Raw genomic sequence first — 26,523 nt, 5'->3', positions numbered from 1 at the left:
CGCGTGGAGATTGCGCACGCGCGGACTGGCGCGAAGGTGGAGGATCCAGGCGGTTTAGCTCCTGCTGCCCAGTCCCGGCCTGCACCGCTCAGCATCTGTCTTCTGAGCTCCCGGGACTTGTCTTGAGCCGTCCGATTGCTGTAATTGCATCTTTATCCTTCTTAACGGCTAGTTCAGGCTCGCGGGCTCCTAGGCTTTCAGTGCATTCGCAGTCTGTATGGTTTGCGGTGGCATTTGTTGTGGGGGGTGGGGTCGCGGCACCTGTGCGGGGAGCTCAGGGCCACTCCACTTGCGACTCTGCTAGACTGCGTTCGCCGAGGTGTCTTTGTTAAGGGGTTCAGGAATGGTGGTTCTCTGTGGAGTATGGGGGCTTTGCTGGGACTGCGTCCTCAATTGGAAGTGTAGCGCTGCAAACTGAATTGGAGTTCGTAAAGCAGGCTTTGTTCAGGAAACATTGAATGAGCATATTACAGTGCTGGCTTGTATGTGACAGAACAGAAAGAGGTCCTGATCTGCTCTCAAGGAATTGGAGACGCTGGTAGACAGCTACTTTGGGGCATGACACTGGCAATCGACTGTGGTGTGGAGAGGGATGTACGTCACGGGCATGCAGTATTATATACTGTTTTCTTTATTTAAATATTCTTCGTTATTTAAAAATTTATTTTTGAGGTAGGGTTTCTCTGGGTAGCAGTCCTAGCTGCCCTGGAATTCACTTTGTAGACCACACTGGCTTTGAACTAACAGAGGCCTGCCTGCCTCTGCCTCCTGAGTGCTGGGATTAAATGTGTGAGCCACCACGTCTGGCTTCGTTATTTAATTTTTAGTGTGTATGTGTGTGTGTTTTATGAGGGTGTGTGCATGTAAGTGCAGGTACCAGTGGAGGCCAGAAGAGGGCGTATGGAAGCCTGTGGAGCTTGAGTTACAAGAAATTGTGAGCTGCCTGATGTGAGTGCTGGGAATCAAACTTAGTTCTTCTGCAAGCTCAGTGCCCTCTTTTACAGATGAGCCATCTCTCCAGTCCCTTAGATCTATTTTCTACCTTTCATTGAAAGCTTGTTGAAAAGAATCTAGACTTTGGGAATTCTGGTGGTGTGGGGACTTCACCAACAGAATTGTAAAAACGTTCAAGTGTGGGAAGCAGAGAGGGTCCTTGTTTTCTGAGGCTGGACAAAGAGCGATGACATTGGTAAGTTCTCTTCTGCTTGCTGTTTCTAGGAAGGCTGCCTTGACTGCTGTGCCTAGGGCTGTAATCACAGCAGGCGGTGAAGCTCTTTAGCCTGTGTCTGTCCTCCTGGGGTTGTACCATACTCCAACAGGCAAGTGTTCCCAGTGTGAGTCTTCCCCCAGTAGCATTCTGCTTGTTCCTAGAAAGGCAAGTCTTATGGACTATTGGTGCTGGTCTCTCAACCCTGGAAGGGGAAGACCTGCCCCCACTAGGGCTGGACTTCCTTGCTTTCACTACCCAAATAAAATATTTAGTCCTATGCAGAGGGAATTTGTTTTTGAGTTTTATGGGAAGGCCTCATGTAGTCTAGGCTGACGTGGAACTCCATATGCCTGAGGATGACCTTAAAACGTCTGCTCCTCCTGCCTCTACTTCCCAAGTGCTGGGTTTGCAAACCTGTGCCACTGTGCCTAATTCTACTTATTTTTTTATTGTCTATCATTTATTTGTTTTATTATTATGTGTATGATGCTTGTGTGTAGGCATGTTTGTGTCACCACACGCATGTGGATATCAGAGGAGTTGGTTCTCAACTTTATGTGCCTTCCGGGAATCAAACTCGGGTCGCTGGCCTCATCTGATGATCACTTTTACCTGCTGAGCCATTCGGCAACCCCGTTTTGTTGTTGTTTTGAGACAGGGTCTCTCTGTGTGGTCCTAGAACTCACTCCATAGACCAGGCTGGCCTCGAACTCACAGAGATCTGTTTGCCTCTGGGGTTAAAGGCATGCACCACCACGCCCAGCACAGTTCATCAGGTGCTTGCTAAGTACCTACTGTTGTTAGACACTGTTCTAGGCTGGAGATTCAGCAGGAATTGTGGCATGGTGGGGTAGTCCTGTGTTGACACATCTGTGTAGAGACATCCGTGAAGTAGAGAAGTGGATTTCACATCTGGGCATGTGTGCGACTCATCTGACAGCTCGCTGGGTCCTCCTCTGAGAACCTGAGTCAGTCATCACTGGCAAGTGAAAGCAAGGACCAATCTTACTCCCCCCACCCCTTCCTCCTTGGCTTCCCGGTTTCCTTTTCTTGTTCTGCGGATGAATCCCAGGGCCTCCCGCATGCCAGGAAAGCGCTCTACCACTCAGCGTCAGAAGGTGTTTTTATCTGAGCAGCTCCCTGCGCTGCTGTGCTGCTTATACAGGCCACGGGCCACAGCCTGAGTAAGAGCCAGAGTAAACCAGTGTGTAATGCGTATCGTATACATACAGAAAACATAGAAACTCCTCATATCGGTGGTTTCACCTTCCATAATTTCAGTTCCAGAAATAAACAGTTTAAAAAAAAAAAAAGGTGGTTTTGCTTACTACATGTGTCTGTGTACCATGTACATGCAGTACCAGTGGAGTCCAGATGAGGGCGTCAGGTTCCCTGATACAGAGTTAGACAGTTCTGAGTGGCAGTGCAGGTGTTGGGAACCAAACCTGGGTCCTCTACAAGAGCTACCAGTGCTTATAACCACTGAGTCATCGCTCCATCCCCAAGAAATATATGATTTTTGGGTTGTGAATGTTCCATCATTCTGATTACTATTACAAAACAGTGCACTGCGGTACCTTGTCCTGCCTGGAACAGTAATCATTCCGTGTCCAGTGTAGCTACTGGGTATGTGCTCCCATCCCAGCGGTCAGCCTCTGTAGCCACCCAGTGATCAGATAAACTCTCGAGCTATCCCAGTGCTTCTGTTCATAGTCATGGCCTCACGATGTACAAGGGGTGATCCTGGCTGTTTGGAAAGAGCTTCCTTGAAGTGAAGATGTACAAGCTTGTCACCGGTGCTCGGATGGGAAGTAACACAATTTGTGTAGGGCTTAGTACTCACTGTAGTTCCGGGCCTCAACCAGGGTCTTGGAATGCATCCTATGTGGATGGGGGCGGGGGGCTGCTGTAAAGGGACAGTGGCTCTGTCAGGAGGATTGAAGCTGGGCAGTCCAGAAAAGCTGCTCGTGGGAGAGGTCATTTGAGAAGGGGCCTGGTCTGTGGGAAGAACGCAGGCTCCAGACATTCAGTTTGGTGGACGTGGGATGAAAGGAAGGAGCCGGAGAGGGGGGAGTAGGGTGATGGGAGGGGGACTGGGAGGTGGTGGTGCAGGTAGGGCCGGGCTGACCTTGTAGGTCACGAGCACACTGTTAGTTTTATGCTGTAAACCATGGCCCAGAATCTGTAGGCTTAGGAACTGGTAACTTCACTCGATGTGTGTATCCAAGAGCCAGAGTGCCGGCTCGTACTAGGACAAGGTCAGCAAGGAGGGCCACCAGGCCTGCTGCATTTGTCCAGCATAGCTGAAGACTATGAAGAGCCCTGTATGGACTTGGAAGTCTGCTGGTACACAGCTGACCCCTGATTTGTTCCCTCCAGGACCACAGCTGAACTTTGTCACGGTGTGATTAAGTCACCTTGCCCTATGTGTAGGTCACCTTCTCTGGGACGGGACCATCTCAGCCCCGTGCCAAGTGACTGGCCTTGCCTAGGGGGTGACTGAAAGTAAGGCTGTGGGTGAGCAGAGGAAGCCTTGTTCTCCTTGCAAAGGCCATACCCCGTCACCTTTGACAGATGGGTGGCATTGTCCTCTGTAAACACCCAGTAGGCTGCCTGTGGTCGATCACCTCCAATGGCTTTGTTTTGATCTAGTTTTCATCATGCGCAAATGTTTTAAGATTTAATTTTTATTGTTTAGCAAATTATTATTTATTAGATTGTTTTTAATTATTTATCAAATAACTTATTAAACTATATATTGATTATTATTTTATTATTTGTGTGTATGTGCCTCTGTGCATTGATGGGCATGTGTGTGCAGTGATCATGGAGGTTCTGTTCTTTCCTTTTTCTTTCACTTTTTGTATTTGTATTTTTTTTTTTTAGATAGGGTCTCACTGTATAGCCCAGCTGTCCTAGAATTCACTATGTAGACCAGGCCAGCCTCAAACTCTTTGTGATCCACCTTCCTCTGCTTCCGAGCCTGGGGTTGAAGGTGCCCCAACCCCTTTTGAGACAGGGTCTCACTATATAATCCTGAGTGGCCTGGACCTGACATATACACCAGGCTAACCCCAAACTTGCATGGAATCTTCCTGCCTCTTCCCTCTAAGGATTAGGATGACATGTGACTCACCATGGGTGGCAACTCCAAAATCTTTATCATTTAAGAGCCTGTTCTGTGCATACTGGTTAGCCAAGACACCATCCCTGGGTATCTATTTGAGTGGTCAAGTTTTACTTCATAATGAACTCAGTTCTGTGTCCCCTGTGCTTTTGTCAGTGAAGCGGAGAGATTCTGAGGACTCCAGGAGCTGCAGAAGGACCTATGGTGAGTACTAACACTGGGAACAGAGAATGTGTAATAAGATATCTGGGAAGAGCCCTGGGTGGTCTCCCTGAAGGCCTCCCAAGGCTCAGGCTTGCTTCCTGCCCTGCAGGATGAGGGTGAGGGTGAGGGTATATGTCACATCTACAACCACCTGGTGTTCTGTGAGTGGCATGTTCATGCACATAAAGTAAAAATAAATAAAATCACAAAACAATGTTCTTTTTGTTTATTTTGCTTTTTAAAAATTTTTTTTTGAGACAGGATCTCTCTGTGTAGCTCTGGCTGTCCTGGAACTCACCCTGTAGACCAGGCTGGCCTTAAACTCACAGAGATTTGCCTTTCTCTGCTTCCTGAGTGCTGGTGTTAAAGGCATGCCAGGGCCAGGCAACACCTGGCAAAAGTGTTTTTTATTTTTTAATTTTTATTTATTTATGTATATGAGTGCTCTGTCTGCATGTATGCCTGCAGGCCAGAAGAAGGCACCAGATCTCATTACAGATGGTTGTGAGCCACCATGTGGTTGCTGGGAACTCAGGACCTCTGGAAGACCAGCCAGTATTCTTAATCACTGAGCCATCTCTCCAGTTCCTTGTTTTGTTTTGTTTTAAGAGCATAGTTAGAATAAATGTGATCAAAGAGAGGCAGGGAGATAGACAGCGTGGGAGAGGGATGAAGACGCCCAGAGCAGGGTGGATGTGCAAACTCTTCCTACTTCATTGGGGTTCAGCTCAGCAGCCCACTTCCCAGAATAGCCTTCCTCACCTGCTCTGAGCAGAGCCTCTCCCGCCCTTGTGGCCATTCAAGCCTCTCCTGTGGTTCCCGACACAGGTGCATTGGGTGCTTGTGAGTCACTGTTAAATTATCCTTGGTTGACTTGGGAGCTGGGGGATTTATGGAGGAATGGAAGCCTGTCTGCCTGTGGGATGTTAACCAGTATCCCCAACCCACGTATGCGATGCCTGAAGCATCTCCTCCTTTCCCATTTATGGTGACCAGGATGTCCCTAGATATCACCAGAAGCCTCTGGGACTGGATTAGCTAAGAAATACCCATGTGAGCTTGGGGGGGGGGGGCGTGTGTTTACTTTGCATGGTGCTTAGGGGATCCCTTTGGTTTGGGGAAAGTTGGTCGCTGTTGAGTTCCCAAATTTGACACTTTGGGTCTCTTCCAGGATCATGGCGGGACGGGTGAAGTGGGTCACCGACATCGAGAAGTCGGTGCTAATCAACAACTTTGAGAAGAGAGGGTGGGTCCAAGTGACAGAGAATGAAGATTGGAATTTTTACTGGTGAGAGAAAGAGCTATGTTTTGTATTTTCCTTTTTTTTTTATTAATAAGTCTGAGTTTTCCAAATGTATAGCCAGTTGAGCCTTCTGTGTTTCTGTGGAAATAACCTGAGCGTGGTGTTCGGAACCAGTTATTTAAGGAGCTTCTGAGGCTCTGGCCGGGCCAAGGACAGGTGACATATCATCATCTCAGGGACCGTGCTGATGTAAGAAGCTTGTGGCTGGGAGCTTCCTCCAGGGTTTCTCACCTACAGCTTCGTCCAGTAGGACCAGGTGTTGGGCTTGGCCTCCTCTTTGGACCACTTCATTGAGACCTTTTCCCTCAGATGTTGTGTTTGCTGGGTGTTTGTTTTCTCTTGGCTAAGTATCTTTATTTTTGTCCTCTTTGGGTGGCATGGTGAATCCAAGAGCCCAGTTCTCTCTCTCTCTCTCTCTCTCTCTCTCTCTCTCTCTGTGTGTGTGTGTGTGTGTCTGTCTGTCTGTCTGTCTGTCTGTCTGTCTGTCTGTCTCTCTCTGCCCCATGCTTGCGGTTCAGATGTAAGCCCTCAGCCGCTGCTCCAGTGCCGTGCCTACCTGCCTGTTGCAGAACTTTCCACCATGATGACCATGGACTCTAACCCTCCGGGACCATGAGCCCCAAGTTAAATACTCTGTTTTTGCTGGGCTGTGGTGGCGCATGCCTTTAATCCCAGCACTCAGGAGGTGGAGGCTGGCAGATCTCAGTGAGTTTGAGGCCGGCCTGGTCTACAGAGCGAGTTCCAGGATATCCAGGACTATTTACACCGAGAAAACTTGTCTCACAAAAACCAAAACGAAAGCAAACCTCTGTTTTCTAAGTTGCCTTGGGCAGAGTGTTTTGTTCCAGAAACAGGAGAGTGACTGAGACACTAGGCGAGCACTCCACCCGCTGAGCTCTGGGAGAGAGGGCCGTGGGTCCGAACTGAAGAGTGACTTAAAGCTGGGTCGGCAGGTGTCCAATGAGACCATTCATTAGACCTACAGTGCCAGTGGCCTTGCTCTGTGGGGTGGGACAGTGTTGACGAGGACAGAATCCACAGAGGAGACTTGTGGCAAGCTTCCAGAGGACGTGAGCTTGATTCCCAGCACCAGATCGCGGCTCACAAGGGCCTGGAACTCCAACTCCCGGGGATGCAGTGCTTCTTCTGACATCCGAGAACACAGCATGCACACACACGAGCCTGGCATTAACCATTGAGCAGTGAGTGGGCTTTATGTGGGGCCTGATGCAAGTGTAAAGCCCAGAGTCAGAGTCATGCTGTCCTTCAGCCTGGCAACAACCCCTCCCTGAGTGTGCAGTTTATGCTGTAGCCACAGAGTGTGCTCCCTGGAGATGGGCAGGGTTGTGAACCAGCACTCACTTGGGTGACATGGCTCTGAGCCCCTGTCTCTTTTGACCTCTGTTTCAGGATGAGTGTGCAAACCATTCGCAATGTGTTCAGCGTGGAAACTGGGTACCGGCTCTCAGATGACCAGATTGTCAACCATTTCCCCAACCACTATGAACTGACCCGCAAGGACCTGATGGTGAAGAACATTAAAAGATACAGGAAGGAACTGGAAAAGGAAGGGAGTCCTCTGGCAGAAAAGGACGAGAATGGAAAATACCTCTACCTGGGTTGGTGCCTTTCTGCTTGCCCTGGGTCCTAAGTCAGTAGCTGAGCATCTTAGTAAGCGTTTCTGCTTCTGTGGTAGATATCTTGACCGGGGCTGGAGACATGGCTCAGTGGCTGAGAGCGTGTACTGCTCTTCCAGAAGACCCGAGTTCAGTTCCCAGTACCCACATAGTGGCTCACAGCCACCTGTAACTCCAGCTTCAGGGAATCTGACTCCTCTGGCCTCCTGAAATACTTGTGCCCATATGCATAGCCCCCAACACACACACATACACATGTATGTACCCATACAATTAAAACTTAGTAAATAAATATTAAAAAAAAAAAGAAAGGGAGCTGGAGAGGTGGCTCAGAGGTTAAGAGCACCAACTGCTCTTCCAGAGGTCCTGAGTTCAATTCCCAGCAACTACATGGTGGATCACAGTCATCTATAATGAGATTTGGTGCCTCTTCTGGTGTGCAAGCATACATGGAAGGAATGTTATATATATAATAAATAAATAAATATTTAAAAAAAGAAAGAAAGAAAGACATCCTGACTGGAAGCATCCTAGGGAGGCAAGGGTTACTTCAGTTTACAACTCTCGGGTCACAAAACGCGTGATAGAGGGAAGTCAGGAACTCAAGGCAGGAGCTGAAGTAGAGGCCATGGAAGAGCACCACTTACTGGCTTGCTTCCCATGGCTTGCTCAGCCTGCTTTCTTATATGATCCAGGACCACTTGCCCAGGGATGACACTGCCTATGGTGGGCTGGGCCCTCCCAGGCCCTCCCACATCTATCAGTAATCAAGAAAATACCCCCCCCCACTTGCCTATAGGCTAATCTAATGAAAGCGATTTCTTAAGATTTCCTCTTCCAGCGGGGCTGTGGTGGCGCACACCTTTAATCCCAGCACTCAGGAGGCAGAGGCAAGTGGACCTCTGAGTTCGAGGCCAGCCTGGTCTACGAAGCTAGTTTCAGGATAGCCAGGGCTACACAAAGAAACCCTATCTCAGAAAACAAACAAACAACAACAACAACAACTAAAAGATTTCCTCTTCCAGAACTAGAGAGACAGCTCAGCAGTTATGAGCACTGACTGCTCTTCCAGAGAACCCAGATTCAATTCCCAGCACCCACATGGCAGCTAACAACTGTCTGTAACTCCAAGATCTGACACACTCACACAGACACACATGCAAGCAAAACATCAACGTACATAAAGTAAAAGTAAATATATTAAAAACAACAAAAAAAGATGTCCTCAGATATGTCTAGGTTTGTATCGAGTTGACAAAACCTAACCAGTATGCTGAGTTAATCATTTGAGGAATGCAAGGCCCTGAGGCACTGGTGGCAGCTTTGCCAGAGGCGTGGGTTAGAGCAGGTTCTGTAGACATCTGTTTTACCTTTGGTGTGTCCCAGGATGGGCGGGACCCAGTTTGCTTTGGACTCCTGAGTTTCTGTGACCGTGGAGTTGCTGAGAGAGAAACTTAGTATGGACAGGGGTGTGCCCAGTGCCACTACTCCCTTGAGCCACACTCGGGATGGTGTGTGTCCCTGGTCTGCCTGAGGATCAAAGCTAGCTGCTTGGTAGTTCAGGATCCCACACCAGAGCAGAATGAAAACAATGGGTTTTTTTTTTTTTTTTTGAGATTTTATTTCTTTTTATTTTCTGTATGTGGGTGTTTTGTCTACCTGCATGTGTACCACCTGTGTGCAGTGCCCAAGGAGACCAGAAGAGGGCACTGGATCACCTGGAACTGGAGTCACAGATGGTTGTGAGCCACTGTTTGGATGCTGGGAATAGAACTCAGATCCTCTGCAAGAACAGCCAGTGTTCTTAACTACTGAGCCATCTTTCCAGGCCCTAGGCACAATTTGATCACCAGCTTCTAAGGCCTGTTTACCCATCTGCTAAGTGGGTAGCTGTCTAGTGGACAGCTTACTGGGGGTTTCTGTGCACATAGCTCAGCAGGGTCCCTTCCTGGTATATACAGGAACAGGACAGCAGCAGGTTCAGGGCTGAGGTGACAGGGTGCTGAGGAGCCCTGAACCATAGCGATGATGTTTTCCTGCCCCTGGCCCCAGGCGGGCATCTGCTTACGGCAATGGGTGTCTTTACTTCAGACTTTGTCCCGGTCACCTACATGCTCCCCGCCGACTACAACCTGTTCGTGGAGGAATTCCGGAAGAGCCCATCCAGTACCTGGATCATGAAGCCTTGTGGTAAAGCCCAGGGAAAGGGCATCTTCCTTATCAACAAGCTCTCACAGATCAAAAAGTGGTCCCGGGACAGCAAGACGTCCTCGTGAGTTGACAAACCCCGAACTGCATGTATGCTTCCGGTTAGCCGCATCCTGTCATCCTGTAGCCCCCTCAGTCACAGCCTGGGCAGCCCTTGCCTGCTTTTCTAGCTACATTCTTGTTATGTGGTACCCCAGCAGGGCTCCGTGGCTGAAGACATATCGTTAACCACAGAGTTCCCCATGGGAAGCCATGGGGGTGACGTGGTATAGGTCCTGGGCAGTCACCTTGCTGGCTGGCCACTTGGTTCCCAAGCTGGTTGAGGCAGGCACAGTTGTGATGGTGAGAGGCACTTGTCCTGTCCATGCCTCTGAGCCTGTGTCTGAGGGAACTGAGAACAGTAAAGTCACCTGTCCTGGTAGAGCAGGTCACCAGGGCAAAGCCCAGGGGAGAGTAGGAGTGTCCTGCTAGGGGCACCTGAGCGGGCAGCAGGTTGGTTAGCAGATGGAGTCTAGTTCGCCAGCTTTCTTATGCCTGTGAGGATCCTTACCTGCTTGGCAGTGCCTGAGAGCCTGGAGCAAGGCCTCAGTAAGACACTGTATTACAATTTCCCAGGAGTGAAGGCGCCCGTCAGTAGTTCCCAGAGTGGCAGAGGACCCTTCTTGTATGGAATGTTGCAGTCTGATTACACCTCGCTTCAGGATCCTCCTTGGGTGGGTCCCCAGGGGGCTGTCCCTGCAACTCTTGTCATAACTTCTAGCTGAGGTATCCTCCATGGTTCCCTTGTCACCCCAAGTCCCACCCCAAGAGAGTCGCACACACAGTTTATCATATGTGTCAGGGCTCACACTTAGTCATTCTGTGTCTCTGGACAGCGGGTGATGATGTTGCTACCTCCGCAGGGTCATACAAAGCAGTTTCACTGGGTTGACAGCCTCTGTTCCCCTCCCCCCTTGCCAGCCCATCCTCTGGCAATGGTCGCTCTTCTTACTGATTGCCTAGTTTTCCCTTCTTCAGGATGTTGTCTGGCTAGAATCACACAGCATGGACCCTTTTCAGGTTGGCCGCTGGCACTTTTATGCGTCTCCCTAAGTACTTGGCATACATTATGCCATCTGGCTTGTTTCCTCTTTTCTTTCTGACACTGAATAAATCATTCTGTTACCTGACAGTTTACCCCTCACCTACTGATGGCCGCCTTGGTGGCTGGCATGTCCCTGCGGCTGTGACTGATGCTGCTGTCAGCGTCACTCTGCAGGGGTGTGCGTGTGTGTGCGTGTGCGTGCGTGCGTGCGTGCATGCGTGTGTGTGTGTGAGATCAGATCCTCAGCTCCTTTGGATGAATGCCAAGGAGTGCATCACCACACCCAGCTGTATACAGATCGCTAATTTTAATGGCTGTCTCTGTTTGATTTATGTTGTTGTGATAAAATACACTTATGAAAAGCAACTCGGGAGGAGGAGTTGATCCATTTTAGCTCTCGATTCCAGATTACCTTCCATCACAGCAAAGTCAAGGGGGGCAGGGACGTGGGACATCTGTTTGCATCGCGCCCACAGCCAAGAGTGGAAAGAAATTAATATATGCATGGCCGCTTGCTTACTTGTGCTCCATGGCTTTCTTCACGCGCAGTTCAGGACCTTTGGCCTAGGGAATGGGGCTGCTCGTAGTAGACCATCTTCCCATGTAATCAATTCAGTCCCCCACATAATCAATTCAGTCCCCCACGTAATCAATTCAGTCCCCCACTTAATCAATTCAGTCCCCCACAGAGGGCTGGAGGGATGACTCAGGGGTTAAGAGCCCTTGCTATTCTTGCAGAGGACCTGGGTTAGGTTCCCAGAACCAACATGGCCGCTAACAACTGTACGTAATAACTCTAGTTCAAGGGGCTCTGCGACCTTCTCTGACCTCCACGGGCACCGCATGCTCATGGTGTACAGGGGAAGAAAGACAGTTACCCACACACACGCTTAGAAGCCAACGTAGAGAGTGCCTCATCGAGACTCTTCCCAGCTGATTCTAGGTTGTGTGGATTTGATCATTGAAACTACCTGGGCGGAGAGATGGCTCAGCTGTTAAGAACACTGGCTGCTTTTCCAGAGGACCCAGATTTGAGCCCAGCCACATGACAGCTCACAACTGTAGCCTCAGTCCATCCATGGGTACTGCATGCATGTGGTACACAGACATACATACAGATAAAACACCCGTGTACATTAAATGATTAACTAAAAAGGAGAGCAAACCATCCCAGTGGCCAGCAAGCTAGCGCTCCTCTCCTTTGAAAGCTGTGCCTTTAATCTTGTAGCTTTTACAATCTGACTGTGACTTCCATTGACGTGTGCAGGTTCGTGTCTCAGTCCACAAAAGAAGCCTACGTGATCTCCCTCTATATCAACAATCCGTTACTCATCGGTGGGAGGAAGTTTGACCTGCGTCTGTATGTCCTGGTGTCCACATATCGCCCACTGCGCTGCTACATGTGAGTCTGGCCCCACTTCCATCGGGCTCACTTCCTAGTGCTACTTCGAGTCTTAACGACTCAGTGATGTGGGGGACACACCATTCCTGGCTCAGGGCGGCTATCAGGTGGGTAGCTCTTGTTTAAGAACAGTTGGCTTAGAAGGTATTGTAAATCTTACAGATAAAAACGCCACTCTTTTGGACATTTGAAGTAAGTGGGGTGCGGTGTGCACTCTTGAAATCCCAGCACTCAGGAGGTCGAGATGGGGAGGTCATGAGTGTGAGATTAGCCAGGGCTATGTAGTGAAACTGAAAGCATTGGCTAACAGCCACTCCTCCGTCCAGTGGACTGGCGTATTTTCTTCCTCGTGTCCCGTGTCTCAGTCTGAGTTCTCTCCCAGGTACAAGCTTGGCTTCTGCCGATTCTGCACAGTGAAGTATACCCCGAGCACCAGCGAGCTGGACAACATGTTCGTCCACCTTACCAATGTAGCCATCCAGAAGCATGGGGTGAGTGCCTCCTTGTGCATCAGGAGGTAGGCTGGCTTTGTGGTACTCTTTCTCACGTGTATCTTCAAGAGGGGACCATGCTAGCTCTAGGAGAGCCATTCACAGCCCAGTAGCCTGAGGCCCAACATGGAAGGGACCCAGAATAGCAGGTATGACTGTCCCAGACACATTATCCAAATGGCTGCTTAGTAGTAGTAGAGTAGAGGTGGGGGGTACTTAGAGAACCAGGAGTATAGATTCAGGCCCCACCTTTCTGCTTCTGTGATCGTGGGCAAGTCGGCTCAATGCAGGAGGCTCCTTTTCTCCTTCAGTAAAAGAAAGGGACCTTGACCTGAGATGGGTGGTGTCCTGATAAACCTCTATGGTTGTTGTCCTGTACTGCAACCCGGGGGGACCAGCCCCTCCGAGCTTCACAGGGCTCAAACGGAACCCACTGTGTTGGCATGAACTGAGACTTTCCTGTCTGAGGGGGTTAGGGGAAAAAAGACACTCACACTCTCTTGATGGTTCCTCTCTGTATTCTTCTTTTCTCTCTTTCTCCACGTCGTATATACTCCAACAAAAATCTCTTAGGCAATGCAAGCGTCGCAAAGGGGTTACATTCATTTTACAAGAGAATGATTGTAGATTAAAAACAGAGTCATCTCAACAACTCCCATGCAATATAGCTAAGTAACTTGTCACAGAGCAAGGAAGGAGCATGTTTTCTTAATCAATTCTTTCACTGGCAGGCTGCAAGTTGCGGTTATAAAGAAGGAATGAGGGGGGCTGGAGAGATGGCTCATTGCCTGCTCTTCCAAAGGTCCTGAGTTCAATTCCCAGCAACCACATGGTGGCTCACAACCCTCTGTAATGGGGTCCGGTGCCCTCTTCTGGCATGCAGGCATACACACAGACAGAACATTGTATACATAATAAATAAATATTAAAAAAAAAAGAAGGAATGAGTCTCTTCATTCTCTGTCTTGAGAGGTAATCTTAAAAGAAATTTTGAAGGAATCACAAACCTAAACTGCTGGAGAAAAATTGAAATGAGAAAATTGTGTCCTTGCCACGTAGAATGTATTAGCTGCTTCTGCCCTGAGTTTTCCCAGGCAGAGAAAAGGCAATTTAAACTGATTCACAACTATGTAAACACTTTGAACTATCACCCTGTAATCAGGAATTGTAAATGCCAGATTCCCTTTGGGTCCCGTCGGTGCCCAGAGAGTGCCCAGTCTCGGACAGAGAGACACTCGGGGTGTCATAAATCCTCAAGTTCAGCTCAGGTCAAGGTTCTTGAGCTTCTGTAAACCTTTCAGCATCAGCTCAAGTCAGCACTCCCAAGAAACTGTGACACCATGCGCTTTAAATCTCAAAATGTACGTTCTCCCTGTGTGTAACTCTTGACCGTGAAAAGAAACTTGTAGCCCTTTCTCGGGGCTGTAGAGTCAAGTTAGTCTCTGTAGCCCTAGCCAGCCAGAACTTCTCTCGCCGCAGCCTTGCTGAACAAAACTTGTTTCTGTCTCTAGACCTCGGCTCTCTGCTCCCTGTCACCTGTGCAATTCTGGGACCCAACATTTTTATACATAAAAAAACAGTCAGCTGAACTTTGAGTCTTCAGGGTACATACAGAAAACTGAGGTCAGGAATCCGTGTAGGGAATTAATCATTGTCCTAGGTTATCAACCAGACCTAGCAAGGAAAGTGCACAGTAATAGGGCTACTTTGCACTTTCAACCCTAGCCCAGCAAATCAGACAGCTCAGCCATGTGTCCTTATAAATTTAAGATCATTCTTCTAGGGTTGTTTATCTTAAAAACTGCTAGCGTGGCATTTGGTCTAACCTAAAGTTACTTTAAAACTTTGTTATCGCTAATGGTGCACACCAAAACCTGCGACTGCATCTTTTCAGCATTAAGAAAATTAGAGCCAGCCTGGCTCCTGGGGAAAGTCAGTTGTTTACCTTAATCGTTAACCTGAGCTGTGATTAACAGTGTTAACCTAAAGCAGCTCCTTAAGTGGATCTCATAGGCCTTAGCTGTGAAACATATCCTTGCATTTATTATTGTTCATCAAAACTGTGTATAAGCAATCATCATAACTGTCAATTAGACAGTACAGCTTAGGGATGGGTCATCTTCTTGACAATGCACAGATAAAAATGCTCAGTAAATTGGGATGTTTCTATGAGATAAACACACTACTGTACAGGCAGTGGAGGGGTCTCTCCACATCCACTCACACCATGTCAGATACCAGGGAAAGATTGTAGCATCAGCATGTAAAGGCACAACAGAAGCAACAGACATTCTGGAGTTTGTAGCCTCATAGCCTTGCTTAACAAGTTTCATCCATCAGAGAGTTTTGCTCCTGGTGGACTGACACCTTGAACTTCAATTGCCAACTGCTGTTCTTGTGACATGGCCACCAGCAGTGCTGTAATTGGCCTTAGGGCCTGGTGCACTGGTGCATGTTGGGTAAGCCCTCTCCCACTGAGCTATATTTCCAGACTCCTAGCCTGTTCTTGCTTTTTACTCTGAGACTAAGTTATTCAGACTGACCTTAAACTCAGGCTGTAGCAGGTCTTGACTTGTGATTTCCCCCTCCCTGGGTATCTGAGTAGCTAGAGCTATAGATGGGTGCCAACAGACCCGGTCTAAACCTGTCTTTTACTATTATTATTTCATTTGTTTGTTTGGTTGGTTGGTAGTCCGAGACATTGTTTCTCCGTGTAGCCTTGGCTGTCCTGGAACTCGCTCTGTAGACCAGGCTGGCCTCAAAGTCAGAGATTCACCTGCCTCTGCCTCCCGAGTGCTGGGATTAAAGTGTGTACCACCACTACCCAGCCTGTTATTGTTACTTCTAGTGTGTATGTATGAGTGAAAATGTATTCAGTTCATCTAACCCACTGAACATCATAGTGTCTGTGTGTGTGTGTGTGTGTGTGTGTGTGTGTGTGTTGCTTCATGCAGTGCTTTTGAATGGCAAAGCACTTCCTTTTTTGAAACTGCAGCTTGAGCTTTGTGGGCAAATTTTATGTGGTTAGAATTTCTAGAATTAGAAAGAGAACAGCTCTTATCCTGAGCACTGTACGGGAGCCCCTTCTGGTGAGAGCAGGAGTCAGTGTGGCCCAGGAGCCTCTGCTGTGCAGGCAGGGCTCACAAGAAAGGGGATGGATCGTGGTTCCTGCATGCCTGGAAAGCACAGGCTTAGCAGGCAGAGAGGGAAGAGCAAGCCAGGAATGGGCCAAGACACCTGTAGACTAGTGGGATGAGATGAGGTGTCCTGAGGGGACCAAGGACCAGGAGACATGCTTGCTTTTCACATCCACGTCTGTACAAGGTGGCATATCGCTGGAGATACTTCATCCCTCAAAACCCTTCCTCCTTTTTATCACTTGTTCTTAAAATTATGCATTACTGATTTAGGCATTTTCTTGTTTTTGTTATTATTGTTGGGTTTTGGGTTTTTTGTTGTTGTTTTTGGGTTGTTTTGTTTTGTTTTTTTGAGAGAAAATCTTACCTTGACTATCCTAAGAGGACCAGACTGGTCTGGAACTCATAGAGATCCTCCTGTCTCTGCCTCCAGAATGTTAGGATTAAAGGAGTGTTCCATCATGCCCAGCCCTCTTTATTTCATTTTTTGAGATTGACTGTTGCTAAGTAGCCCAGGCTGTCCTCCTGCCTCAGTCTCCCGAGGACCGGAACTATTAGCATCCATATCTGTCCTAGTTAGGGTCACTATTGCTGTGATGAAGCACCATGACCAGAAGCATTAACCTAGAGCTGCTTCTGGGGAGGGAGGGATGAGTACCCTGGTTAGGAAGGGGACCCAGGTGGCACTTCACAGTGTGGGCTACTGAGTAGAAAGAGTTGCTTTTTTAGATTAGTCGGGAGTTGAACATCTAACGGTGTGTATAGTAGATAGTACAGTCTCCCTGGGCAGGGTCCCCTGCGTCTTGCTGCAGGGTAGCTGTTCACACCCAGGGGGCATCTGCTCAAGGCCACTTGCTCTCCTCCCTCTCTTCCTCCCTCCCTCCCTCCTTCCCTCCCTCACCAGGATGACTACAACCACATCCACGGTGGAAAGTGGACTGTCAACAACCTGCGACTCTACCTGGAGAGCACCCGAGGCAGAGAGGTGACCAGCAAGCTGTTTGACGAAATCCACTGGATCATCGTGCAGTCTCTCAAGGCCGTGGCAGTGAGTGACAGGTTGGGTTAGGGCAAGGGGGCCCGAAAGCTCAGTGGGAGGCCCTGGTCTAAGCAGTGGTCCTCAGGAAGTGTTCCTTAGCCTGGAGTGCTTCTATTCACTCATCCTGCCCATGTGTCAGCCAGGGGCTGAAACAGTTTGGGGAAGGGACTGGGCTCAGTTTCTGTGCATGCTCAGCCTCTGATATGGGCACAGAGCTTGAAGCCTCTGCAGAAGTTATAGAGTCCCATTGACATCATCTTTTTCCTTCCTTTATTCATTTTTGGAGAGTTGGACTCACAATGTAACCAGGGTTGGCCTGGACAATGTTACCAGGGTGGTCTGGAGCTCACAGAGATCGCCTGCCTCTGCCTATCCACCATCAGCGCTTCTTGGTGGGTATTGGCATGAGGATACTCCTGGAGGGGGGCGGATCTGCAGCACAGTCTTCTCTTCAGGCAGCTTGATGTTGCTGTTTCATTCATGGCTCTTTAAGGCTGGTGTTATTCTTTTCTAAAGATGAAAGGGTGAGGGTAGAAAGCTGGTCCTAGGAGGGGTGGCGGTCCCCTGAGACCTTGATGGGTCACCTTGGTGGGTAGGAGACTGCAGGGGGTGAGAGACAGACAAAAACATCATGCAGAGGGGAGAAGGGGGAAGAAGAGAGGTGGAGAGAGAGAGAGAGAGAGAGAGAGAGAGAGAGAGAGAGAGAGAGAGAGAGAAGTTACCTCTTCAGGAGAGAGACTGAGAGAGAGAGTGCAGGCTGGAGGAGGTGGAGATCTTGCCTTGGTAGGAGGGGAGGGTTGGGAGTGGGCAGGGCTTGTCTCTTAAAGGGGCAGGGTACCCAGGTGACTGGACAGGCTAGTAGATCATAATATTCCCATCTCTTTCTTATAATAAAAAGGTGGGAGGTTAGGCACAGCAGGTTAAAGGAATTGGGATGGTGGGTTCTCAAGACTGCTTCCTGCTTATTTGTGGGCATTGTTTTTGGGGGGACACCTGAAAAAGCTGGGTGCTGGTCACATCCTGGGGTGTCTGGTTTACTCCTGTTCAGGGTTTGTGGTATGGAACTGTCCAGTGTCTCTTTGGACCTGGCAAGGTGTTGACAGAACAGAGGACAAAGTTAAGTTTAGGAAGAAAAAATTTTAGGACCAGAATTTTTAGGACCAGAGAATTGAGAAGGGTGTATCTGACCTGTTCAAGGTGGATTCTTCAGTTTGACTCCCTGGAACTCACAAGAATTTTGAGTTTGTGAAAATATAAGTTTTAAACAGTAACATTTATGGCAGAATGACTGTGACTGATATTTTTGCATAATGAAAAGTATCTTTATGACTATGAAAGGCAGCGTGAGAGAGAAATTTGATAGCTTATACTTGTCCTCACACCTTTATAACTTACAGGCACACACCTTAATAACTTGTATTTGTAGTTTGCTGAAATTTGTTTGGTGAGGTTGTTCTTTTAAACTGGCAAAACCTCTCAGCTGTCAAACTGCATCAGAGATCTTTGAGAAGGATAAAATTTTACTTGAGTTATTGATTAAAAACGACAGAGAACATACTCGGTTGTTTACCTAAAGCCTTTTGTGAAAGCGTAAGTTTTAAACAGCAGCATATTTATACCAAAATAACTATGACAGATATTTTTGCATAATGAAAAGTATCTTTAAGACTATGAAAGGCAGCATGAGATAGAAATTTGATAGCTTGTACTTGTCCTCATTGACCGCTGCCCCTTGTGGAACTGCGCCCCCCGCCCATATCTTTGAAAAAGAATAACAGCTTTGGAAACAGCCTGCTTTTTTGTTCCGAACCTTGGGTCTGTGATTTGTTGCTGGACTGCAGTTCTCAGGCAGGCGCGTTTCTATGTTTGAGTGATAGGAATAAGCACTGGTGTGCTGGGCCCTATCTTCAGGACTTCACAGATGGTGTCTCTGAGGAGTCTTAGCTTCCCCGTATAACCCACAAGAAAATGGGGGCTCTGACCCCAGAGCTAAGAATAGAATAACCTTGTCTCCCCTGACCTCTCTCAGGAAGGCAGCCAACTCACTGCTCTCCCTCTGCTACTGACCTAGCCACTGACAGACCCACCCACTTGTGTGGGACCTGAGGACATAGGGCCTGGGGACATGGGATGGTGATATGACCCCATGGGGATGTGAGAGACGAGAATTTCCAGGTTGTACCCATCTTCCTTCCTGAAAAGAGCCACCATTTGCCTCACGGAAGGGGCGCTTCTCCTGGCCCTCCGTGAGCCTGCTGCAGTCTAGTGTCTGTTCTTTGACTCTCTGACTGGGTGGCAATTCTCAAGATTTTGAAGTAGGCAGGATTTTTGTTTTGTTTGATTATGTGTAGGGGTGTATGTGTGGATATGTGTCTGCATGTGGGTATGTGCATGTGAGTATGGGTGCCCACAGAGGCCAGAAGCATCGGCTCCCCTGAAGCTGGAGTTGCAGACGGTTGTGAGCTGCCTGATATGGGTTCCAGGAACTGAACTAGGGTCCCCTGGAAGAGCAGTAAGTGCTCTGAGCCATTTCTCCAACCCCCGCTCCTTTGTTCACTACACATGGAAACTTTATTTAAGTGAATTAAAAATTACAGTGGAAATCTAGAAATTGAAAGGAAATAGACTTACTTGGAAACAGGTCTATAATCTGGTTTTTAACCTGGTTGCACAGGGCTGAGAAGAATACGAGGCAGCCTGGTGTGTGTGTGTGTGTGTGTGTGTGTGTGTGTGTGAAGGACAGGAAGACAGCAGGAAGACCCCTTTGGTCTCTGAGGATGGCTTTATATTTATTATTTGTTTTACGAGACAGTGTTTTTTGTGCATGTATCTATGCGTGCATGTGTGTGTGTGTGTGAGAGAGATGGGCAGGAAGTCAGTAGTTTGGGAGGATCCCTTTGGTCTCTGAGGATGCCTTTATTTATTTGTTTGTTTGTTTATTATTTTTGTTTTTTACAAGATAGGATTTCTTTGTGTAGCCCTGGTTGTCTTGGAACTCATGTAGACCAGGCTGGCTTTGAACTCACAGAGATCCACCTGCCTCTGCCTCCCTACTGCTGGGATTGAAGGCATGGGCCACCACTGCCCAGCAGAATGTGGTTTTGTAACCTGTTGGTCACCCCACAGCCAGTGATGAACAATGACAAGCACTGCTTTGAATGCTACGGCTACGACATCATCATCGACGACAAGCTGAAGCCCTGGCTGATTGAGGTAACTCACCACCCCGACACCTTGGCCAGCAGTGCCGCGGGAGAGGGGACGTTCTTACTGTTCTCATGTGTGTGTTAAGGCATAATTGGGAAGTGATTCTGTCTCCCTGTTGAAGAGGGTATCATGGTGGTCAGTCTAGAACGGATGAGGTGGACACATCCTGACACACAGCAGGGTTTTTTCCTGGCCTAACCACTGTATCAGTTACTTCTCTTGACACTATGATCAAATACTCGACAAACAAATCACTATTTCCTTTCTTCTTCAGCCCAGAGCCCCCTGGTGGAAGTGGAGCACCAGCTCCCACAGGTGGTCCACTGACCGACACACATGCACTGTGACACGTGTGTGCCCACACAAATGCACATGTATCGCACACAAAAATAAATCAATGCTTAAAGAAAAAAGTCTAAGGAAAAGAAAATGCCTCGCAGACGTGCCCACAGACCGATCTGGTCTAAGCAGTTCGTCACCACGCAACTCTAGGGCTTGTCGAGTTGACAGCTAACTCTTGACAGCTTTCTGTGTGAGGTGCTTGGCAGGTGTGAGGACAAGTGCCTGGAGAGCATGGCCCACGCTGGCTCCTGCACTTCCCACTCCAGAGGAGGAGGCGCCCCAGTGAAGGACATGTGTTTCTCTTCTTGTAGGTTAATGCATCCCCATCTCTCACCTCCAGCACTGCTAATGATCGAATCCTTAAGTACAACCTGATTAATGACACCCTCAACATTGCGGTCCCCAACGGTGAGATTCCTGACTGCAAATGGAACAAGTCTCCCCCTAAGGAAGTTCTAGGCAACTATGAAATCCTGTAAGTCTGCGTGTGGCTGTGTAGGGGTCCTGTGTTCTAGCCCAGGGTGCTGAGGTGCCCTTTGGCTATTCTGGGTGTATGGGGGCTCAGTATTCTTGGGCAGCGTGTCTATTTGTTGTTGCTGTGAGGGGTAGCTGTTGAAGAGACAGAACAGTGGTTTGGGTCTGTCCTGCAAGCCAATACTTACGAAGCATTCTCCTCATGCCAGGTCTGAGCCCCACTGTCTGTCCCCTGTACAGGCTGCTGAGGTGCTAGGGGCAGGGTGCACATGGTATGGGGCTTGTACCCTATTTCCATCTGTGTAGCTTCCTGAGAGTGAGGTGCTGTCGGGGACCATGCTTCAACAGGATACCACTTACCAGGGTAGGGCGTGAGGATTAGAAAAATGTTAAGTAGGAGGAACAGAGATAGAAAAGAATCACTAGCCGGGTGGTAATTATGTATATATATTCACAATGTCCAGTCCATTAGTATTTGGCAAATTCAAAGAAAATACTCCATTATCTATCCTGTATTGTTGAATCTAAAGTGTTGTACCTGATTTACTTTCTATCAAATCTACAGAAGACTGTTAACTATAATTATCTAATATAATATAATCATCTTTGTCAGGTGGTGGTAGTGCAGTACTTGGAGGGCAGAGGCAGGTGGATCTCTGTGAGTTCAAGGCTAGCCTGGTCTACAGAAGAACTTCCAGGACAGCCAGGGCTGTTACACAGAAAAACCCATCTCAAAAAACAATAACAAAAAAATATCTTTAACCCTGTCAGAGACCCAAGAAGGATATAATATTACCTAATTAAACTGGAAGTGCAGAGCAAGCAACTTCTAAAACTAAGAAACATCAGAGGCATTTGGCTACCTGGACTGTCACCCCAAGTTTCCACTGCAACATAAGGGCATCCATCTTTGACCTATGGGCCTAGAATATCTTCCAGACTTTTTTTTGAAGCAAGAATTTTGAAGGACTGCCCTACCTTATCTTGGCAAAGTTTGGCAGTTGCCTTCTTTTGTGTACTGCTTGTCCAGTTTGGATGCATACTGTCATCAGTCTAGACAAGGGCAGGTTCTTACCCAGTGACTAGCTTTGCCATATTGAAAGCAAACTCTATATGGAAGTTCTTTAATCGATGTCATTGACTGCTTCTTTAACCATCTTCAGATCTAAAGTTTCAGGATTCCAATCAACATGTGCATAGCCTTGGAGACTCCTATTGTCTGGTGGTCATTCTTGTAACTGGATAAACTAAAGTTGGTTTTCTAATAACCTAGGTCCACTCCTCTTCAATTTCATAATGCAGTGGTGTGGTAGGTTCTGTTTTAAGTTCTGTCTGTGCCTGATTATTTGTCTTATTTTAGTTGGTAAGTCTTTCTAAGGCTTTTATCAGTCAGATTATCATTAGTAAGTCTATGGCTTGTATCTTATTAGTCAATTCTTATTATTATCATTAATAAGTCTTTCCGAGGCTTGCATCTTATCAATAGTAAGTCTTTCTAAGGTTTCTATCTTTTTGTTTTATTTGTTTGTTTTTTCGAGACAGAGTATCTCTGTCTATTTTTGGAGCCTGACTTGGAACTCACTCTGTAGACCAGACTGGCCTTGAACTCACAGAGATCCCCCTGCCTCTCTGCCTCTTGAGTGCTAGGATTACAGGCATGCATCACCACTGCCCAACTAAGGTTTGTATCTTATCAGCCAAATTTTCACATTTGGCACAGTTATCAAACCATTTGTAGGGATAAAATATGAATTACCAACTTGATAGTAATTAAAATTGATATTATATCAATCCCAGCTAAGTGTTTGTCCCCTTATTTATTTATTTATTTTTTCCATTCACAAGACATAGTAGCACTAAACATGGTCCTAGCTCCCTGCATTGTGAAATTTCCAATTCTTAACATGGGAAAAATTCTACCTCCCTCCCCCCTTTATAAAAAAATCTAATTTCAGCTGGGCGGTGGTGGCGCATGCCTTTAATTCCAGCACTTGGGAGGCAGAGGCAGGTGAATCTCTGTGAATTTGAGGCCAGACTGGTCTACAAGAACTAGTTACAGGATAGGCTCCAAAGCTACAGAGAAACCCTGTCTCAAAAAAAAAAAAATCTAATTTCCCCTTTAAGAATTTCCAGGTGTCTCCCCAGTCCTGCTGACACTGACAGAATAGGCAGAGCTGTGTGGGTGTAATCAGTTGTAGTGATGATGTTCCATGTTTGTGCCGGCAGGGAGGGCAGATGCTAGGGTGCCCCAACCATGCTAATTGCATGCCTGGACCAGGGGCCACTGTGACTGCTCATGTGTGGTGTAAAGGGGGAGGCATGCAGGGAGAGGGCTGAGCTGTAGGAGAAATATGCATGGCTGATACACAGCATGGGAGAGAACCAAGATACCTTCCAAAAGTGGCAGTGGTGGCGGCTGGCTGCCCAGGAAGTGCAAGGAAACGCCTGTTGGCTATCATTGTGCTACATGACTGGCAGTGCATGGCAGGGCTGAAGACACCCACTTGTGCAGCAACAGGACTAAGGGGCACAGTGTGCTAGTGACCTGAATGACAAAGCCAACTGGCAGCAGTAGGTGTGAGCTGGTGTGGCTGTGGTGTGATCTGGAGCCCCAATTGCATTTGCCTAAATTATTCTAGTATTAATAAAAACTCAGGAGTCAGAAATTGAGATAAAAACCTGATAAATCCAAGGAACAGTGGAGGGATGGTCAGCTGACCGTACTCTCCATGTTTTCCTGATCCAGAAGCCTCAGAAATCCCCTCAGCCCCTGCTTCTCTCTTCTTGTCCCTGTCTTTCTGATTTCCTCAGTCCTCCAGCATCTCTGTGGCTAATCCCAGTCAGCCAATCTCTGACTCCATCCTGGATTCCGGGTGACTTTATTGGCCCAGCAGAGTACAGTGTGAACAGTTCTCCCGCAGAACACATCCCTGTGCTAAAGCAGTTGTGACAGTTCACACCAGTGCCAAGCACAGCCTCGGCTGAGAGGAAAGCTGTCAGCACATTAACTCTGGCACTCCCTGTGTGCCAGTCTCTTGGCTGCTGTAGGCATTACCGTAGGCACCACCATAGGCACCATTTGGAGAGTGTTCATCTACCAGAGGACTCTCTAATGCAGACCCCATACCATCCGTAGAGTCTGGCTCTGAACCAGAACACAAGTCAGGAAAATTCAGCTTCTGCAACAGCAAAGCATCTTGATGCCTGTTTGCTTAGTGCAATTGTTTGCACATAACTCAGGGTCCTCAGGAAAATTATTTTTTGGTTTTTCAGAACAGTTTCTCTTGAAACTCAGAGACCTGCCCCTTCCTTCCAAGTGCTAGGATTAAGAGTGTGCAGCACCATGCCTGGCTAGACTTTAAACACTTTAAAATGACCAGAAACAAGCCAGACATAGTAGTGAATGCTTTTTAAAAATTATTTATTTATTTTTATTTAATGTATAGTGGTATTTGTTTTGCCTGTGGAAGGGTGTTGTGTCTCCTGGAACTGCAGTTACATTCAGTTGTGAGCTGCCGTGTGGTTGCTGGGAATTGAACCTGGGTCCTCTGGAAGAGCAGCCAGTCCTCTTAACCACTCAGCCATCTCTCCAGCTCTGGTAGTGAATGCCTTTAATCCCTACACTCAGGAGGCAGAGGCAGGTGGATCTCTGTAAGTCTGAGATCAGCCTGGTCTACACGGCAAGTTCTATGACAGCCAGGGCTACCTAGTAAGACTGTCTCAAAAATAAAAAGACCAGAGGACCAGAAAGATGGCTTCGCAGGTATCTTAGTTTGGTTTTCTATTGCTGTGAAGAGACACCATGACATGACAACTCTTAGAAAGAATAACATTTAACGGGCTGGCTTGCAGTTCAGAGGTTTAGTCTGTGGTTGTCATGACAGCAGGCAGGCAGACATGGTGCTGGAGCAGTTGCTGAGAGTTCTACCTCCAGATTGGCAGACAACAGGAAGATAATGAGACACTAGGTCTGACTTGAGCACTCAAAACCTCAAAGCCACCCTCAGCGACACACTTTCTCCAACAAGGCCACACCTCCTAATAGTGCCACCCCCTGTGAGCCTCTGGGGGCCATTTTCATTCAGACTACCATAGCAGGCAAAGGCACTTGTTGCCAAGTTTGACAACCTAAGTTTGATCCCTGGAGCCTACATGGTAGAAGGGCAGATCTGTCTTCCACAGACTTTCCCCTGACCTCTATACCTTGGCACACGTATGCCCTCAATCAATTGATCATCAGTCGACATAATAAAAAAAAAAATGTAAGTGCCAGCATGATGACTCAGCAAATAAAGGTGTTTGCCACCGAGTCCGATGACCTAAGTTCTATTCCCAGGACCCATGGTAGGAGAGAACCAGTGCCTGCAAGGTGTTCTCTGACCGCGATGTAACAAATAAAGCCCTCCCCAAAAAGTAAATAACCTGCAGTTTAAGTGTTTTAAGTGTCCCAAAGTGCTTTCCCCACAGCTCAACTGCAGGGCGAAGCCTTGGATTAGGAATCAGACCCAGCATTAACCCTCCTTCTGCCACATCTGAATTTGGAGCCAGAAGGTGATAGGAAGTCATGGTGAGGAGAGGCAATCTCTTCTGGGTAGCATGTTCACCCCTCTCAGGAGCCCTGCTACCAGACACCAAGCCTTTATCTGGTTCTTCGGGTGTGATGTCCAGGCTGTTCCTCAGCACTGCACAGGGCCGAGGTATACACATCAACTGGAACACAGGCCATGGGAGGAAAGTGGCAGGACAGTGACATCATGATGGGGGAAGCCCAGCCCAGCCCAGCCCTTTCTGGCAGTCCACTGAGCTGACACTGGTTCCCTGTCTGAAGTGGGATTAGGCCCTACGCCACAGGGTGTGTGGAGTGACTGCATGCAGGGGCTCCCTCCCTCCCCACCCTGGGCTGACTCGTTTCTCATTCACAGCTCCTCTGAGGTTAGTGCTGTCTTCTGCCTGGACGCCTCTTAGAAAGTCATCTGCCTAGGATGGGCAGACTGTCCACGATGGCAGTTTAATTGGGTTTCTCTCACAGGCTCTGTGGTCTTGTGTTGTATTGAGTGGAGGATCTGGGGCTCGTTGGCTCTTTCCAGGAATATGTTTGTTCTGCGGCAGCCCAGGGGCCAGTCTGTGTCACTACCACCCCTGAACAAGACCTCCGTGTGACTCCAGTGATCTGTTGCAGGTACGATGAGGAGCTGGCCCAGGGTGATGGGGCCGAGAGAGAGCTCAGAAGCCGCCCAGGGCAGTCAGTGGGGCCCAGAGCAGGCCGTTCGAGAGACTCGGGGAGAAATGTCCTCACAACCTGGAAGTGACCAGCCTGTAGGAAGAAAGACCCCCAGCCTTCCTGCAGTTGCTCCACCTGGACTCTGCTCGACACATCGGAATTTCCTTTTTCTAGAGTGCTTTTCCTGCTCTTAATAAAGAGCCTGCAAGGTGGAGGAGTCCATGTCTTCAGGGTTCACATGCGCTCACGAAAATGACAGCGTCAATGTGTGGCGGAACATCTTCTTTTTAAAGATTTATTTTATTATTTTTATTTTTTGAGATAGATAGCCCTGGCTGACCTGGAACTCATTGTGTAGACCAGGCTGGCTTGGAACTCTCAGAGAGCCACGTGCCTCTGATTCCCACGTGCTGCAATTAAAGATGTATACCACCATA

General features: G+C 48.1%; 1 protein-coding gene across 2 annotated transcripts; it reads left to right on the top strand.

Annotated features, from left to right (window-relative positions):
- On the top strand, positions 1-26,523 carry Ttll1 (TTL family tubulin polyglutamylase complex subunit L1). 2 transcript variants are annotated; one of them, XM_048444997.3, is made up of 12 exons: positions 7-140; positions 1,219-1,319; positions 4,494-4,541; positions 5,713-5,829; positions 7,255-7,463; positions 9,573-9,753; positions 12,041-12,175; positions 12,558-12,666; positions 16,708-16,851; positions 19,969-20,055; positions 20,703-20,866; positions 26,045-26,523. In XM_048444997.3, exons 4-12 carry the CDS (start codon positions 5,717-5,719, stop codon positions 26,172-26,174), a joined length of 1,272 nt encoding a protein of 423 aa, XP_048300954.1. In that variant the 5' UTR covers positions 7-140; positions 1,219-1,319; positions 4,494-4,541; positions 5,713-5,716; the 3' UTR covers positions 26,175-26,523. The 2 variants fall into 2 exon arrangements, with proteins under 2 accessions (XP_048300953.1, XP_048300954.1); XM_048444996.3 differs by lacking the exon at positions 1,219-1,319 and having other exon boundaries at positions 1-140.

This window comes from Myodes glareolus, chromosome 19 (genome assembly GCF_982192425.1).
Source record: "Myodes glareolus chromosome 19, mMyoGla1.1, whole genome shotgun sequence".
Classification (NCBI taxonomy): domain Eukaryota; kingdom Metazoa; phylum Chordata; class Mammalia; order Rodentia; family Cricetidae; genus Myodes; species Myodes glareolus.
This window is presented reverse-complemented; position numbering and strand designations above follow the sequence as displayed.

Excerpts from the sequence above, each read along its gene's own strand:
- Ttll1 (XM_048444996.3), top strand. The coding sequence starts at position 5,717 with ATGGCGGGACGGGTGAAGTGGGTCACCGACATCGAGAAGTCGGTGCTA. Across the intron at positions 5,830-7,254 it reads GAAGATTGGAATTTTTACTG|GATGAGTGTGCAAACCATTC; the intron begins GTGAGAGAAAGA and ends CCTCTGTTTCAG. Across the intron at positions 9,754-12,040 it reads CGGGACAGCAAGACGTCCTC|GTTCGTGTCTCAGTCCACAA; the intron begins GTGAGTTGACAA and ends TGACGTGTGCAG.